This window comes from Poecilia formosa, unplaced genomic scaffold, assembly GCF_000485575.1.
Source record: "Poecilia formosa unplaced genomic scaffold, Poecilia_formosa-5.1.2 Scaffold53, whole genome shotgun sequence".
NCBI lineage: Eukaryota > Metazoa > Chordata > Actinopteri > Cyprinodontiformes > Poeciliidae > Poecilia > Poecilia formosa.
In genome coordinates, this window is record NW_006799992.1 from 2,681,547 (window position 1) to 2,698,433 (window position 16,887).

At 38.1% G+C, this 16,887-nt stretch overlaps 1 protein-coding gene across 1 annotated transcript in view; it reads right to left on the minus strand.

The window, feature by feature from the left end:
- Positions 1-16,887, minus strand: part of nbas (NBAS subunit of NRZ tethering complex) — a 185,490-nt gene that overhangs the window by 148,092 nt on the left and 20,511 nt on the right. The window contains exons 15-21 of the mRNA XM_007552995.2: positions 14,092-14,370; positions 8,161-8,286; positions 7,740-7,891; positions 7,509-7,640; positions 2,490-2,568; positions 536-640; positions 226-362 (exon numbers count right to left, since the gene is read on the minus strand). Of these exons, the coding sequence (XP_007553057.1) occupies positions 226-362; positions 536-640; positions 2,490-2,568; positions 7,509-7,640; positions 7,740-7,891; positions 8,161-8,286; positions 14,092-14,370 (1,010 nt within the window). The remainder of the gene's footprint in view (positions 1-225; positions 363-535; positions 641-2,489; positions 2,569-7,508; positions 7,641-7,739; positions 7,892-8,160; positions 8,287-14,091; positions 14,371-16,887) is intronic.

Consider the following 16,887-nt stretch of genomic DNA (forward strand, 5'->3'; position numbering starts at 1 on the left):
CCACATACACTTTACCAAACATCAAAATAAAACTTCTACAAATATGTGAAAAAACAAACAAACAAACATACAAAAAAAAACACTTTATGCCCATATCATATCTGGCAAAAACCTGAGGGGTGTTTCATTAAAAGAAGTCATGATCTTGCTCTTGGCTTTTTATGTCAGACATGTATTTTAAATTATTTGTATCATGATGTATGTGCGCCTCTGTTTACGTCTCACCAGGCCTCGGGCAGCAGAACGGCATATTCGTGGGGAGAGGTGGTTTCTGGAAAGTTGTAGAGGATAGCCAGCCTGTGCTGCAGGAGTTCTTCTCCATGATACGTGAACAGAATATTCAGAGCCTGAACATTGCTCTCCTACAAATAAACAAACATGAGAAAACGTCAACAGTAGTCCCTTCAGTTTTAGTTTCATTTCAAATGAAACTGAAAATTCAGAGAATTTTGGGGTGGGGGTTTAAGGTGATGAATGCAGCTAGAATAAGACATCATGAGAACAAACTTTGAAGAAAATGAGACGCTCATGTTACCCTTGCATAGTTTCTTGCAGACAGAACAATATTTTGACTCCGGAACTTCTTAAAGAACTCTGCATCATATTTCTGTTCAGCTGCATGAGGCCCACCAAGTATCTCCTGAAAAAAAGGGAGGGTGGAGCAGAGAGAAGTAGAGATGAAAAGCTGACAAAAAGGTTCACTAAAACAAATTTGAGAAGCTGGAGGGTTATCTTTCCAGAATATGTGTTGCAAACCAAACTAAAGATGGGAGGGACAGAGAAAGAAGCAGATGAGAATGTGAAGAAATGCAGTAAAGGAGAGTCAACAGAGATGCTATTTGACTTTGTAGCTTAGAGCTGCTTTGGGCAAATCTTAGGAACTTGTGTGTATGTGTGCATATGTCAGGAAGGAACATTTGTTGTCCTGGCCTTTGGCTAGAGGGATTTATCTGTGGGTATAAAATCTCTGCAGCATCTTTCATGCTTGAATATGCGTGTGCGTTGAAGAGCATGTCAAAATGCGTGTGTGTGATGGATAGCCTTTGAATGGGTCGTACTCAGACAGAGTCAGCCCGAGTTGGGATGATGAAAACCCTAATATCATATTCATAGATGGCCAGAGAAAATGGATTGGGGCAAAAGGCATCTGACGAGTCCTCCCGTTACCATGACAATGTCCGAGTAAAGTAAGGGACGTCACCCTGTCAGAGCTGAATATGCAGCAGGGCAAAGAAAATCTCATCTCCCCTTGCATGAGGGGAAAGCAAAGCCTTGTTCATTTGTGATTTATTGTGGATGAGCAGGGTGTGCATGTTAACATCCTTCAAACTGAATATAAAAATCCACTCCCACCCCCCCGAGCACTTGGCTGCAAGAGTCAAGCTCCACTTCAGACGTGTGTCTGTTGCGCTGAAGTGTTTCTATAGCCAGTCCATCAGTAATGTATGATGTGTTAGAGCACGAAGGATCTGCCACTTCTTCAGTCTTCCATTCATATACTTAAAAATCCTCTCACATCCATATCTTCTTTAGCTGTTTTTATATTTCTGAAGAGATTAGTGGGGTTAAGAGAAAGTATCCATGCAGGATAGATGAGAAAATCCTCTGCGCGTTGTAGGGATTTGATATGAAAGCAAAAAGCATTAGTTTGCTGGTGGGAAAACATCTAAGCCATAAAGAATGTTTAAGAAAACATTAAAGCCGTTTGTGTTCCACATAAACACAAGTGAAAATATGGGAGGCATTAGAATCCCTTTTACTTAATGCAATTTTAATTAAAATTAATAGCACTTCTAAGTCCTTCTCTTTGTATTAATTGCCACAGATTCAAGCTGGACTCTTAAGATAAAATCAGGATGCGAGTTTGGAAAACATCCATTCAGACTCCACAGGGCCTGCAGACTAAAGGATGAATAATCAATGCACAACTGGAAACTCCATTAGGGGTTTATAGGGACCTTGTCACACAAGATCATGCAACAGTATGATATTTCTCAAAGTGAAGCTTGTCTTGCAAAACCCTGCTGTCAGGATGACTTTCTCTTCATAAAAGTGTGCATTATAATTAAGAGTCGCAATGTAAAAGTTTGCGCTGTATCCTTTTAAAGGCTTGTATATAAGAGTTTAAAAAAAAACTGGAATCAATTGCTTCAGTTCTGTCAGGAGGAACGGGTCCAAATTCCAACAACCTGTTGCAAGACGCTTTTTGAAGGAAACCCAAAACATTTGGCCCAAGTCGTACAATACACAACATTTATAAACCTAACTATTAATTTGATTCTATCCGTTTGTATTTTGTTGAACAAGTTACCAAATTTCCCTGTATCCAGCTTGGAAAATGTGTGTTTTTCTTTACGCTTTGAACCGAATCTTATTTTGTTGAAATTACTGACATTTAGAAATGCCACGGCTGCATTTAAGAGATCATGAGCATTTACTTAGCAGTATAATCTCACTGTGCTGTTCAGTGACAGGTTTCTTGTTGTTACCTCGTACGTCGCCAGTCGGTCCAGGTAGCAGAGCAGTTTCAGTCGACTACGACACAGCTCCTTCTGCTCCAGGGTCAACCTGAATATATAAAAAAAAAAAATAACCAAAAGGCATGTCAGTAAAATCCAGACACTTAATTAAAGACCTCAACTCTGACACAAGGTCTTGGCCAGTAATGTTACCCACAGTGAGACTGCATGTCTGCCTTAGTCTGTTCACTGCAATAAGACACAAATTAACTGGAAATTGACTCGTCTGAGGACACCCACAGGGACATATTGAACTTTTGACTAGACTGCCCTCCAAACTAATCATTTTCTAAGCCAGCTAAATCAACTTCCTTTGACCACAAAAACCTATTCAGTCATTTATAGGATTCCATCAATGAGGTGAGTGATTATCCTACAAGAATCAAATCAATGTCCACTATCATTTAATCACAGCTATAAATAAACCAGATGACTGCAAACATTAAAGATCCAGGCAATCTCTGGGAAAGATCTGGTCTGCCTCTTGAAAATCAGTCCCCGGATCAACAGCACTGGACCTGACCTCTCATCCTTCATTTTAATCCTTAATCCCTAATTACCGAGGGTGATATCAAGTTTTATCACGGTGTCTCTGCAAAGACTAACAAAGATTAACACTGGCTCAAAACACCCTCTGGCACATCAAAGAGTGCTGGCTTGGAGCTGGCACTACTGGTAATTACTTTGCTCTGTTTTCTCAGAGCGATGTTGAGAAAAAAAAATGGAGTGAGGATATGAATGGCAAAAGGGTAAGGAAGAGGGATGAGGAGAGATGTAGAAAAAATATATTTACCCGTCTGCAGTTCTCTTGAGGATGTGACTGATCATTGCTCGAAACAATAAAAGAAATACAGAGAACTTCTGACAGTGAGCAAATAGCTCATATTGTGGGAAGTTTCTTAATTTTGGTGACAAATTGCCACCTGTATCACTGCAGAAGAGCCTGAACATTCAGATTGAGTCCACCTCCCATTTAATCTATGCTATTAAAATTAAAACATGCTCAGAAATTTGCTCTATTTTCATTATTTAAGTATGACACATCCATTAATGGGATACTTCATGCATCTATTTTGGCTAATTTGATGATTATGGCTATTAGCTAACGAAGACCCAATAAGTATAATATTACATAAGCCCAACAAAATGAAAGGCTTTTAAAACAAATATCAACTAACTGAAGAGCAAGTCCATGTACTGTAGATGATCTCAGTTGGTGGAAGCTACAGGCCATTAGCTGTAACCCCCTGGTTACTTAAGATCAGGACTTAACTGTTCTGATGTTGCTTGGTGTAGTTTTGTGGTGCTAGAGACAGGCACCACAAAATGTATTCTTTGAAAATGAGACCACATTTTCAAAGAATACAAATTCGGTATCTCAGTAAAGCTGGTCAGCAGAAGGAAGCATAATGTGGTTGGCAGCTGCACTGACTGAACTTTATAAAAGCACGGTGAACCGACACGACTGAGTGTGGAAACTTCACACTAGTCCTTAAGCAACTTAGATTCTGTGTCTCTTCACTCTTCCTCTGCAGCAGGGGTCACCAACTCCAGTCCTCGAGGGCTACCATCCTGTAACTTTTAGATGCGTCTCTGCTCAAACACACCTGGATCAAATAAACTGCTCGTTTCCAGCCTATTGCAGAGATGAATGAATGCTGGTGAGGGAATGCAGACATTTTGGAGCAGAGGTGACTAAAAGTTGCAGGATGGTAGCCCTTGAGGACTGGAGTCGGTGACCCCTGCTCTACAGTCTGCAGAGGAAGAGTGAAGAGACACAGGATCTATGAGTGATTTCCAAATAAAAAGTAAAATTGACTTTCATCTGAAAAGACGACCAGTGTAAAAAGTAAAAACAGTGTTATTTTACTTCAATTGCACTTTTCGCTCATACTTAGCTTATCATTTCTATGTTTCTTTGGAAATATCCTTTTCTCTCAACCTCCCTGTGGAGGGTGTCTGCTAGACAACTCTCTTAAGCCTGCAGTCTTCTCCATTGTTGCATAGGCCATTGCATGGCCATAACATGAAAGTTCTGAATTTTAAAATATATTTTTTTTCTCTTTAAGTGTCAATATTCAAACTTTGAGAAAAAGAAATAAATCATGGATTTTCATTGGCTGAAAGCTACTATCAAAATGCACAAAAATGACTGGATTATGTCACTGTCTGAATGAAGTTTCTAGTTGCAATTCTGCAATGTTGTTCCACATTGTATAAACAACAAGGTTCTGCAGTTCAGTGGTGAATACAATAAAGGGAAACCTGGTAATTCACTGCAGAGGGTAGGAGGATCTGCGCCTTTAAAAAGGTTTGTAGTCTATTTTTCTGAACTGTTCTCACAAATGTGAGAAAGAAAAGACTGAACGAATCAAATCTGTGACATCTTAAACTGTAATTCAAGCCGTCTGTCGAGAAACTGTGTATGAGCGCGTTTATATGAAGTACACAGCCTGCATTCAACTAGTCTTGCACAGGCAGACATAGTCCAACACTGCAGAAAGGAGGAAATTAGACTCCTAGCGGAAGCGTAAATCTGATCTACGAAGAACACAAACACCTTGCAGCAGACTACATCCTTTTATCTACACCCGTGTCCGCCAATTTCTCATTTCTCTGTATATGATGTGAATGTTAAATTCTTCTCCAAACATGTTGCACAGATTCTACTAAAAGGATTCTACTAGAAGAGTGGGTTTCATTTAATCAGAACGCTCAATATCCATCAAGACTTTTAAAACGTCCATCTGGATTTTCTTGCCAAAGATTGCCGAGGTTCAGGAATAATGACATTTTATTTCACAGTTTGGACACGTGGCAGGATCAAAGATGCATTCTGTCTGATGGTCTACGGATTGATGCACAAGGCGCCCCGACTTACTCAAGAGCAGATGTGATCGATACCAAGCCATTTCTGTAATGGTTGTGTAGTTAAAAAGAAATTAAGAGAATTATTATGTGACTCACAGGCCTCAGCCGCAGGCCTGCCGTCAACATGCCTGGTTCCATTAGGGGCGCGCACAACCGCACACAAACACATTTTGGGGACACATGTCAGCTCCCTGGGAGACATGATGACTCAAAGACGGATAAAAGAGAAAAATATCCATGTTTTAAGAAGTAAATTCACTAACGACTCGATGCAATGGCCTATTTTATGGTTATAAATGATCGATTTTTTATTTTTATTTTTTTTACACCCTCCTAAAACCCTGCGCTCATCTTCCATCTTTTATTTATCGGCACGACTACAAGTCTGCTTTAAAGCTCCGGTTTATTACATATAAAATGAGTCACACAGATAATCACACAAGCAAAAATGATGACACATTACAGCAAATGAATGGCAGCCATTACAAAGCTCCCCATTACAAAGTTTGTGCTTGTTTTCATTCAAATGCACACATGTAAGAAGAACAAAACAGTGCGCAACCCAGCAACTTCAGATTAAAACCAGCAGGAACCATGCAAACAGTATAGATTAGAAAGTGCAACATCCCTGCGTGTTTGTGGTTATTTCCCTCCGTTAACGTACATTTATTTAAACAGGTGTGTGTAACGTGCATGAAATCGCATTAGGAGTGTTTTTGGGATACATGAGCACGCAAATTTACATGTGCGTATGAAGGGTGATTAGTGATCACTAAAGGGTTTTTCATTAGTCTTTCCCTGGGCACTCGACAACAAAGGCATAAATTATCTCTAACAGATTACCCACTAATCTGTGCCAATGGTTTTCCTCTGTCTTTTCCCCCCTCATCCTCATTAGCATGGCTGCCTTTATGATCCTCTCTCTTCTGTGCCACCTAATCAAACTATCAGAGTTAAATTTGGCAGCCCGCTCTAATATCCACTCCTGTTTTTTTTTTTCTGTCTACAAACCTAATACGTTAGCCACAGTGTTTCCTGTCTGCCATAGAGTGGATATTAAAAAAAACAAAGTAATATTTTAATACACAAGAAAACAACTTGCCAAATGAGCCATCTCCCACTGGGGAGGGTCAGGTTTCACTTGGTGGGATTTTGTCACCCACTCAACAAATGGTTCTCCCAGGTTTTCTAGATGAATAAATAGATTACGCCCACTGGTTAGTAATAAGAAAAAAAAAGGAAAAACATACCAGTAAATAATTACATAAACATTAAATTAACTAAGCCTAAAAGACACCAAAGCAGGGGTCTGCTTGCCAACTCAGCTTGAGTCCAACAGCCAAACAGATCCTCTCTTACATTCGAAGACAGAGACAGCTACAGAATGTCTGGCTGGCTGCAGAGCAAAATTAACTTTGTAGTGTTTTGTTTTTCCAAACATATTTCATCAACTTCGCCACATATATTTTTACCTGTTGGCTTTTGGGGAAAAGTTAGAGCTCAAATGGAATCATCAAGAAACGTTTAAAAAAAGGTTTGTCTCCAAATTCTCATTAGAGATACCATCTCTCTATTATGCCCCTCACTTTTATATTAGTTCATCCTTTTGCTGACCATCAAAATGACCCACAATATTGTGCAGAACTGCATAGGACAAACTCTTTTTCTGACTTATACAGAATGGATTGCAGAGCAAAGGTTAGAAATAAATACTTTTCAGAAATTATACTCCATACTTTTCCAGTCAGGGAAAATACAATAGCGCATGAACTCTGAAGTTGGATGTCAGAGATCCTGAACACGACCATAGTTTTGATTGATCTCAAAACTATCAGAAAGAAGGTTGAGACCAAGGCACAGAAGACAAAAAGATACAGAGAATGACTCCAGAGGGAAAGTGATAAGAACAACTGATTTCAGGAGCAAGGAAAAGGTGCACGGAAAAATTCTCCATCAGTGATTACAGTGACAAAAATCGGGTTTAATTCCTGTTAAACCCAGTCACCATTCAATGGTTTTCAATACAATGGTTAAACTGGTGCTTCACCACCAGCTGTTAGACTGGTACGTAACACTGCAGACGTGAAAGGTCAAACATTGGTAGTAAAACCTGCGTACCTGCTGAAATCAACCTTGGCTAGCAGCTCCTGTCTTTTCCTTTTCTCCTTATCCTTCTTCATCTCCTCATCATCAGACAAGAGGTCGTCATATGGGAGGTCATCAAGGTCCACATCGCCAGGCATGATAAACCTGAGAAATGGAAAGAAACATGCAGAATACGCTCCTTGTCAGAAGGAGCAACACAGGTAAAAATCACTTGATGTTTGTGTTCAGCATCACATATCCCACCTGCCACCATCTTCATTTAGCCCAATGGCTATCAGGGCCTCGAGGTCAGTTCCCTTCAGCCCGTACTGCAGCAGCTCTTTAGCAGCGTCTACATTTTCTGGGACACGCTCCACACACTCGTGCAATACCCAGGAGCGCTTGCGGATTTTGCTCTAGGAGAGTTTAGGGGAATAAAATACGGAGAACTGAGTCAAGAAGAAATTATGTGATAAAGTGAGATACAGAGTTAGAAAAGAAAAGCAAAAAAGGTGACCTTAAATTAGGTTACATGTTCTTTTTTGTTGTTTTTTTTTTTAGCTTCAGAGCTTGTGATTTTCCCACTCAGCTCTTCTCACAAATCAAACTAATTATACAGCGGTAAACAGCTAAACGCTTGACATAAATAATCAGTTTTTTTTCCTGTATTTCCCTCAGTTCTTACCAGATAATCTTGAATTGAGGCAATGCTGACATGGCTCTTCCTCCACTGTCTCTGGTAGACCAGATCAGAGTCCAGGTTGTATGCCTGAGCGAGTGACAGAGCTTCTCCATATTCCTCATTGTCAATCTGTGAGGAAAGCAAAAGCATTTGCACAATCAACCACTCTGCCTTTTTTGTTGTTGTTGTTGTTGTATAATGAAACAGACAATGCAAAGGGAGGAGAATATGAACTTACAATTTCAGAGAAATGCAGTGGGTTTTTTTTGTTTAGTGCATGAGCATAAAGCCTCTTTAAAAACACTTTAAAAATTTCCATTTTGCAAAAACCAAAAAAAGTGCATTTTGATTGAGACTTAAAGCAAACAAAGAATAAAAAAAAAAACATCTGATATAATTTATACATCTTTTTATTTAATCTGCTCTTCAAGGGTACAGCATTGATTCAAATTTTATACACAAGGACCTTCAGGTGAATATAAAATATGAACTACAATGAATTGACTCATTGAAATGAGATTGTACAAAACAAAAGTGAAAAAAATCATTACTAATATGTTATAATTTGTTTGTTTAATTAATCATTTGACCTTATTTATTTTGCTCATTGCAACTTTGAATGACTTAAAATTGTTTCTGTAAAGCACAGAATTACCTTGAGTATAAAACTTTTGCTTATTTACTGAGAAGAATGAACTGATAATGAAGGTTTCTGAGCAAGTGTTATGGAACTGATAACCAAGATGTTTTTTCTTCTCTGTCCAACCGAAACTCCTTTGAACCGGGTTTGATTTAGGGACAGAGGTACCAATTAACCAGAGATGAGAGAGACTTAGAGAAACTCCCTACAGGAGAGAGATGGATGGAAGGCACCGTGTATGTGACTGATAAGATATAAAAGGAGAATTGTATGCGTTAAGTTTCACTTCTTCTTCTCTCGCTTTTCTTTTCTCACACGCTAATATTTACTCTGATTTTCTAAATAAAATATCTAAAGACAAATGCGCATTTCTCTGATTGATTCAGTGTTTCGCTCGCTCCCAGAACCAAAAAGACTTTTCCTAAACAGTATGAATGGTGTAACAAGACTAACCTCGCTTTGCTTTGCCCTTAACAGCTCCAGGTTTTATATTACAGGGAAGCGCAAAGAGGCCAAGGTTTTGACTAAATGTGGCTGCAAGCAGTGTGTCCCAGAGCGGGAACAGGTTACACATTCACATTTCAGTCATATGTTGAATGTGGCAATGCTGCAGATGAGGAGACAGTCCCATGTTAAAAAGACGTTGTTACCAAGAGACAGTCTGAAATATCAGGAAGAATCAGGAGCAAAATATTCTGAGCTTTAAAAAAAGCATGAGACGTATAAAGCCACAACAAATCCAAACTTGGAGGTTAAAACCACACTAGGAGCCACTGTTTACTCAATAAAAGCATAAAATGAAAAACATATGACTTCTTTTTAGAGACAGAAACTTAGAAATATTAAAAGTATTAGAAATAATTAAAAAAACACAAACGGCTCATTTGTTGCTTTCAAAAGCAGGTAAGCTTTTAAAACACACATTTCAGACAAAATGAGAATTTGCAGCCTCGCCTTTACAAAACATGGAACGCTACTTTCATTTGAAGGAAATGACGTTGCTTATGAAACAATATATTGCAGTATGTCATCAAAAAAACAGTAAAAGCGGGTGAATTTTATACACATATATATATATATATATATATACATTTTATTTTTTTATTTTTTATTTTTTGACTATCAAATTTTCCCCACAGAAAACGTTTAAACTGTTGTGCACAGTTCCAGTTGGTTAGGTCTCCAATTAATTTTTCTCTGACATTTCTCCTTACTTCCTCCTCTCACTGATTTGACAAATTGCCATGAAAATCTTCATCTGTTGAACTCGCATTACAGCTGGAGACTTTGCCGTCGCTTCTTTAGTCTTGGGTGGCTATTGTGTTACAAATTGATGCCTGTTTTCTAAGTTTTGACAACTTGCTTGGGTGCATTTTATTTTACACTTCCCCCATACACATTTCTTGACTTTGGATAAGAAATTAAAACTAAGCTAGTAAATATGCCTCGTTATTACTGAAAAAGCCTGTTTTTATTTCCATTTTGTTTCCATTTTTATATTTGCTTTCATGAGCTCGCATGCATTGTCATCGTTTCTGCTGTTGTGGATGTTCAGGATTTTTGACATATCAGCGCCTAGCAATATGACTTAATCCAACAACAAAAGTAATGACACTACATTTTATGTAGGCCCACTCAGTGTGCGTCTAAGTAACCCGCCAAGCAAACTGGTCGACAGACACACTGAGGATTCCTCTCTCTTACTGTGTGGGAGTTAAAAAGCAACACATTAGCCAGAGCGTGGATCCTGGAGGCCAGAAAGAACCCCACACAGTTAAACCTCATGTAGGAGGAACATCAAAAAACACTTCCTCTTCTCTCTAGGTTCATCTAATGAAACTGTTTGCAGTCTTGCCAGTGTGCCGCTAAAGCATTCAGGGTTTCACTGCCAAGTGCATCATCAAACGCTTAAACATGTGAAGAGGCTGGCTTAAGGAAATAACCCACTTGACCACAGCCCACTCACTCTAGTCAGTGTCACTGCATAATCTCAGCAAAATGAATCTGAGAGGATCACTGTTGTTCTTATAATTGTGCGAATTTGTGTGTCAGGGTTAGTGCAAATCCAGTACCACCATTAAGATTTTTGTAAGCTATTAATAAATCCCATATGTTTAAAATAGAAACCGCCAAATGGTGAAAACGTGAACTGAAACAGATCAGTAAAAGATGGGTAGATGTTTCAAAAGGAAAAAAGGATGAATTAAAGGAAAAGGAAATATCTGGGTAGAATCACTAAAAATGACATATAACTCATAAAATATCATAATTTGTTAATTTATTAATTTGATATTACAAATCTCCAGGGAGTGTAAGAGTACTCTTACACCAAAGTTTCGCGCCAAAAAAAAACAAAAAAAAAAAACAAGCCTTGTCTCATCCTCCGTTTCGTCTCATTGAGTCCTGAGATTGGGGGGTTGGGGAAAGTCAGATTTTTTTATATTTTTTTATCTTAGTTACAAGCAGGTCAGGAATAAGATCTGGTCAAGAAAAAAAAAATACAACTCTGAATTGAATAATTAAGGACTTAAATGCAAAACTACATACAGATATTGAGACGCTTGTTAAATTGAACACGTACATAACGAACTAAAGAAAGGACAAAAATAAGAAATTATGGCAGACGTGCAGCATCAGCTATCAGGGAATTGCAGTCGGTACCTAGTGTAACAAAGAGATAATAATGATGTATTACTTTGTAACTCTCACAGTTGGGATTGATGGTGATGACTGATGGCATCTAATGATGATGACAATGATGAAGAAGGCAGCAGATGATGGGTCATAAAAATGACTGATGAACCGTGCTCCAACTCGGGACTGGATAGGGAAGATACCACTCTCGCTGCGCCCCAAGATAAAGCTTGTTTTTGTCTTTTGCTGCAATTTGTAGCAAGCAGCACCAACAGTCATATTTCTATAAAGCAATTAGCATTTCAGAAAACACCCCCCGGGACTGAAAAATAGCCTTAAAACAGACTGAGTGTCTTGCTTGGCTTTTCATTTTCTCCTCAACAGCGCTCTGGAACCGAGCCAACAAAACATTAGTTCTTCTCTGAGCTGAAAGAGATTTATTTGGTCTGAAACAGATTCTGCTGAAGCCCCAATTACAATTCAGTCGATGACCAAACAAATGGCGGCGACTTCCTTCAACTGCTGCTAAATGAAGTGCCATAAAGAATTGAAGAGTTTCGCAGTGAATGTGGTGTCCTCTGTGAAACCAAACTGCTCAGTGAAATTGATTACCGACATTACGGCGAGGTGCACATTACTCCTGTATTAGTTTTAAAATGATAAAGGCAGTGTATGAGGTTCATGCAATTAGAATTTAACCATCTTTGAAATATTACATAAGCAATATCCTTTTTTTTTTTTTTCTAAAAAATGAATTTGCTACTCGGCGGGAGGCAAAAGAGCACATCAGAGGAGGAGGAGTTGTTTGGACAACTGAGCTAAATGAGCTTTCAAGTTCAAACATGAAGACATTCCAGCATAAACACTGACGACAGCTTTTTGCTAAATAAACCTTATGAGCATGTAGTTATGAATGAACTTTTAGACAGCTAAGACATAAAGAACCTTCCCCAACTGTAAAAAGCAATCAAAAATAATTAGCGGTGTACTATGAAACCAAAAATCTATTGTGTTTGTAAAATAATTTATAAGCATGTTTTGGAAGATGGAGTTGATCACCAGTTCATTGAATAACTGTGTAGGCAAATACAATTGTTCTTTGGAAAACACCATAAAATGCCGAAGTTCTCGGTTAGAAATCCAGCCACCTTGAAAGAAAAATACGGTGAAGTGCAGCTATGCCTATGCATAGCTGCACTTCACCGTATTTTTCTTTCAAGGTGGCTGGATTTCTAACCGAGAACTTCGGCAAAAAGCTTTTTGAAGCTTTTTGTCACATTATAATCCAAACCAACATATTTTATCTCAGAGACCAACAGAGAGTGGAAAAAGAATGAAGTGGGAAAAAAAGGCAAAACAGCTTTCCTTTTCTTCCCTCTAGAAATAAAAATGCATGTGAATTCCACCCAATCTGAATTCTCTGTCGCCCTAAAATAAAATCCCACACAACCAACTCCCTTTAGAAAAGATATTACTAGTACTATAAAATTAAATTTAAAACTAGAACAAGTCCTACAGTTGGTCTCAAAGTCATATTCATCAAAACTCTCACAATAATAATCATTTGAATCATTACTGTCAGGCATAACATTGTCCTCTTCAGAAACTGTAACCATAACAGCAGACGCTGTAATTTGTTGTATGTATAAAATTCTCATCTACGATGTTTAAAGTACAGTGTAACATATGCAAATGTCAGAGGTCACTACAATAATAATTACTAAATAGATATTAATCTGCAGCAGGCGAGTACGAATTTCACAAATATCTTGTTTGAGAAACGCCCACATTTACACAAACACCGGAACATAGTATGCACTTTTAAACAATATTTAGTATAAATAAACATTTAATTCAAATTTGCAACATATACATTTTTTACAGAAGTAAATTTATAGATAATAAACTTTTTTCGTTTCCATACAGGACTTAGGGGAATTACAAGGGGATAGTACAAAAAAAAAAAGCCTAATGACTCTTTCCTTTCAGGTAAAGCTCCATCGAATGCAACTGGGCCAGAGAAGTTCCTTATATTTTTGGCACAAACCCTGCAAAGGAGCTTTGAATGTTGTTTGCCAGGATTACTTTCTCTTTCTCACTGTTTATTCAATGTCACGTGCTATTTTTATTTTAATTATTTAAAGCACTTTGAAATTCCTTGCTGCTGAAATGTGCTATACAAATAAAATTTGATTGATTGATTGATTGATTACTTATACAGAAACCTGAGCAAAAAAAAAAGGTGGAAAAGAAACTCTGCTTTCATTTGAATCAACACACGTATGGTTCAAACTAAAAATACTGCTTTTTCCCCTTTTCCCTTTCTCAACTTCTTATATTTATTTTTGCGCAAGGAAATCACTTTCATGTTTGGTAATCTGCTTGCATTTAGCAAAAGATCAAAACAAGCCATCCAGCTCAAAAAATATTATGCACCTGCTGGAAATTCTTCCTAATTTTTGTGTGACACAAGGGCTCACGAAGAAAACAAGTTATCTTCATCTAACTTTAATAAATGCAACTCTCTAACAAAGCCTGGCATAACTGTGGGATACAGTTTGAGCATTTATCTATGGTATGTAATAAAGCTATGTATTAAATATAGAACACAGGGAGAGATTAAAGTGCAGTGTAGTGTAATTATGTTTAATTCCTCCTACCTTCCTCTGATACAGCTCCTCCGGGGTGGTGGACCTCAAACTGACCAGGCGGTAGTTCTTAGCGACTGTTCTGGGTCGTTTGCGTGGCGGCGCGAAACGTTCCATCTCCGTCACGTAATACAAGCCCTGCTTGACGTAGCCAAAGTAGCGGGCTTTTGCTGAGGACTCTTCATCCGAATCAGACTCTCCGCCATCGTCTCCTTCCTCTTCCTCGACGGTTGCGCCGCTGCCGAGATTGCTTTCGAAGCGTGCGCGCTTCTGAGCAAGTCTCACCTCGCACTAATGAGCATGACAGAAAGGTAAAATGTTCACCAGGCGGAAGCACAGAACATAAAAACAATATGGCCTTTAAAATCCAGGTTAGCACCTCTTTTGGTTTGATCACAGAAGACATTCACAGTGACTTAATATCGATGAGGACCACTAAAATAAAACATGGGACAATGTGAGATACTGTGTGTAGATCAGTCACACACAGTATCTTGTGTGTGACTTAAAATAAAGTGTTTGCGTTAAATACGCAAACACTTTATTTTCCAATAATCGTGCCAAAAATGAATGAAAAAATATGCGAGTGGAAGTACCTAATAGTTCAGTAGACAGAGGTAGTAAATTTTGAGTACTTTGGGCACCATAGTGAACTCTGCATCACCTCAGCTGTTACTCAATGGCACTTTTATGACACTAAACGACCATTAGCTGGAAGTGATTTTTTTTTTAAGGCCAAACAACATGTTGAGAAAAGCCAACTTTACACAGAGTTAAAGGCTCATTTGTGCTCAGTGTGCAGACACATAGACCTACCCCATCTTCTGCATTTGTGAGTATTTTAGTTAGTAAATCAGAGAGTGGAACTTCTCTCTATCCACATTCCACCATGTATTTAATGATCACACAAACAGCCGCCGTCTACTGCTATTGTGCTTCTTTTTATGTCTCATTCTGAGAATGCACATTATCAAGACTTTCTCCACCGCCCATGTCTGCTATTATCTGAAACTTTCCTCTGAAATTGAAAGCTAACTCAGAACTTATCTCTAATAGCTGCATTGCATAAAAACCGAGGTAAATGAATACCTGCACTGAAAACATGGGGTGAGGCCTGAGAGCAACACAATAGACCCACGGTAGGAACAGATGTTACCGTTTAATATTTCCTCCAAATATTTGTGTGAACTCCAATAATTAAGGTTTACAGATTTTAACTAGACACTATAATTCACCTTTTCATTGACTAATTTGTGTCAGTGTTATACAAAAGAAAAGTATGCTTCAGTTTCATAAGAAATCTGTACTGCAACAAAAAATGGAAATAATAAATATTGCCCAGATGCACTGTATGATTGCCTATGACTGTAATTCAAAATTTTCTTATTAAACAGTCCTTTATCTAGATTTGTTAGTTTTCCACAGTCAGGTTCATAGACTCAGGAGGATAAGTAACACAAACACAGTGCGTCTTTCTTAACATGGTTGTTCAAGGGATAAGAAAATCTGTTAACAAAAACAAATGAATTACCACAATTCTTTTCTAGGAGGAAGGCTTAACCATTTCCTAATCCGAATGACTATACCCAGCAGCAACCAAACACCATCACTGCAAAAATATGACTTAAGAGGTGAAATCACAGGAGGATTCCAAGCAATTCTCTACAACGACCTTCAGATAAGGAATATGAACATTTATGTGCAAACATTAAATGACAGATGATAAATGATGCAAGGACAATAGTGTGGCACTAATGTAGCTGTGCTGTTGGTAAACACACTAAATTGAACACATTTGTGTCCATTCAACATGCAGTCTTAACAAAACAGCATCAAGGCCGAACTGATGAGTAGAAATTTAAATACAAAGCACTTTCTTTTGCTGGTTTTATTGGGGGGTTTTTCTTAATTACCTCAGAATGGGGTTGAGCATTTTAGAGTCCCCACTGTCTTTGTTATGATGTCCTACTGGGCTGTAGCTTAAAATTAAAATGATGCTTTAGCACTTAAAAACAGTGATGATTTAAGCATCATCACTGCAGTTTCTAATTATTCCACACTTTTGGACAAATACACACAATCTGCAAGTGGACTTCAATTAAAGATACATGTTTAGTCCAGCACAGATGATGCTGGGGAAAAAAAACTGAATAAAAACAACTAAACTTAACTTTCCCCCTCCTACTCCTCTCTGATGCTAAAACAGGCTGATGACACATTTCCTCAGGGTTGCCAGCTAAAAAATGCTTCTGCGAGATCAGACGACTTTTAGACTTTATTGTCCCCAAGGGGAAATTCTTTTTTTGCAAACCAGCCCCACAACAAACTAAAGCTCAGCAGTGGAATTAAACGCAAAACTTGTTTTTCCCCCCAAAATATTAATTAGTCAGAAGAACTGACACGTTATAATTCCCTTGTGACCTGACCAGTCTTATTATTTTTATTAGCAGTTTGTGCTTGGACTGAACAAGCAGTTTAGCAACAACCCAAATTCCCAAAAGGCTGGGATATTGTGTAAACTTTTAACTAAAAGTGAATGCAAATTTCATAAACAGTTTATGTACAATGAAATGTAGAAGACATATAAAATGTGTAAATTAAGGCATTTGAATTTTTTTAGAAAATAGAAAAAATTGCATGAAGCGTTCTTAGTTCTGGTGTGTCTCGTCTTCCATAAACAATAACGGATGGATTATTTATGGGCTTTAGGTTAAGAGAGTTTTACCTCCTCTCAAGGCTGCAGCTGTCCCTTTTGTTTGTGCACCTTCTTTTATCCACACTTTTTCCTTCCACTTAACTTCATTATTA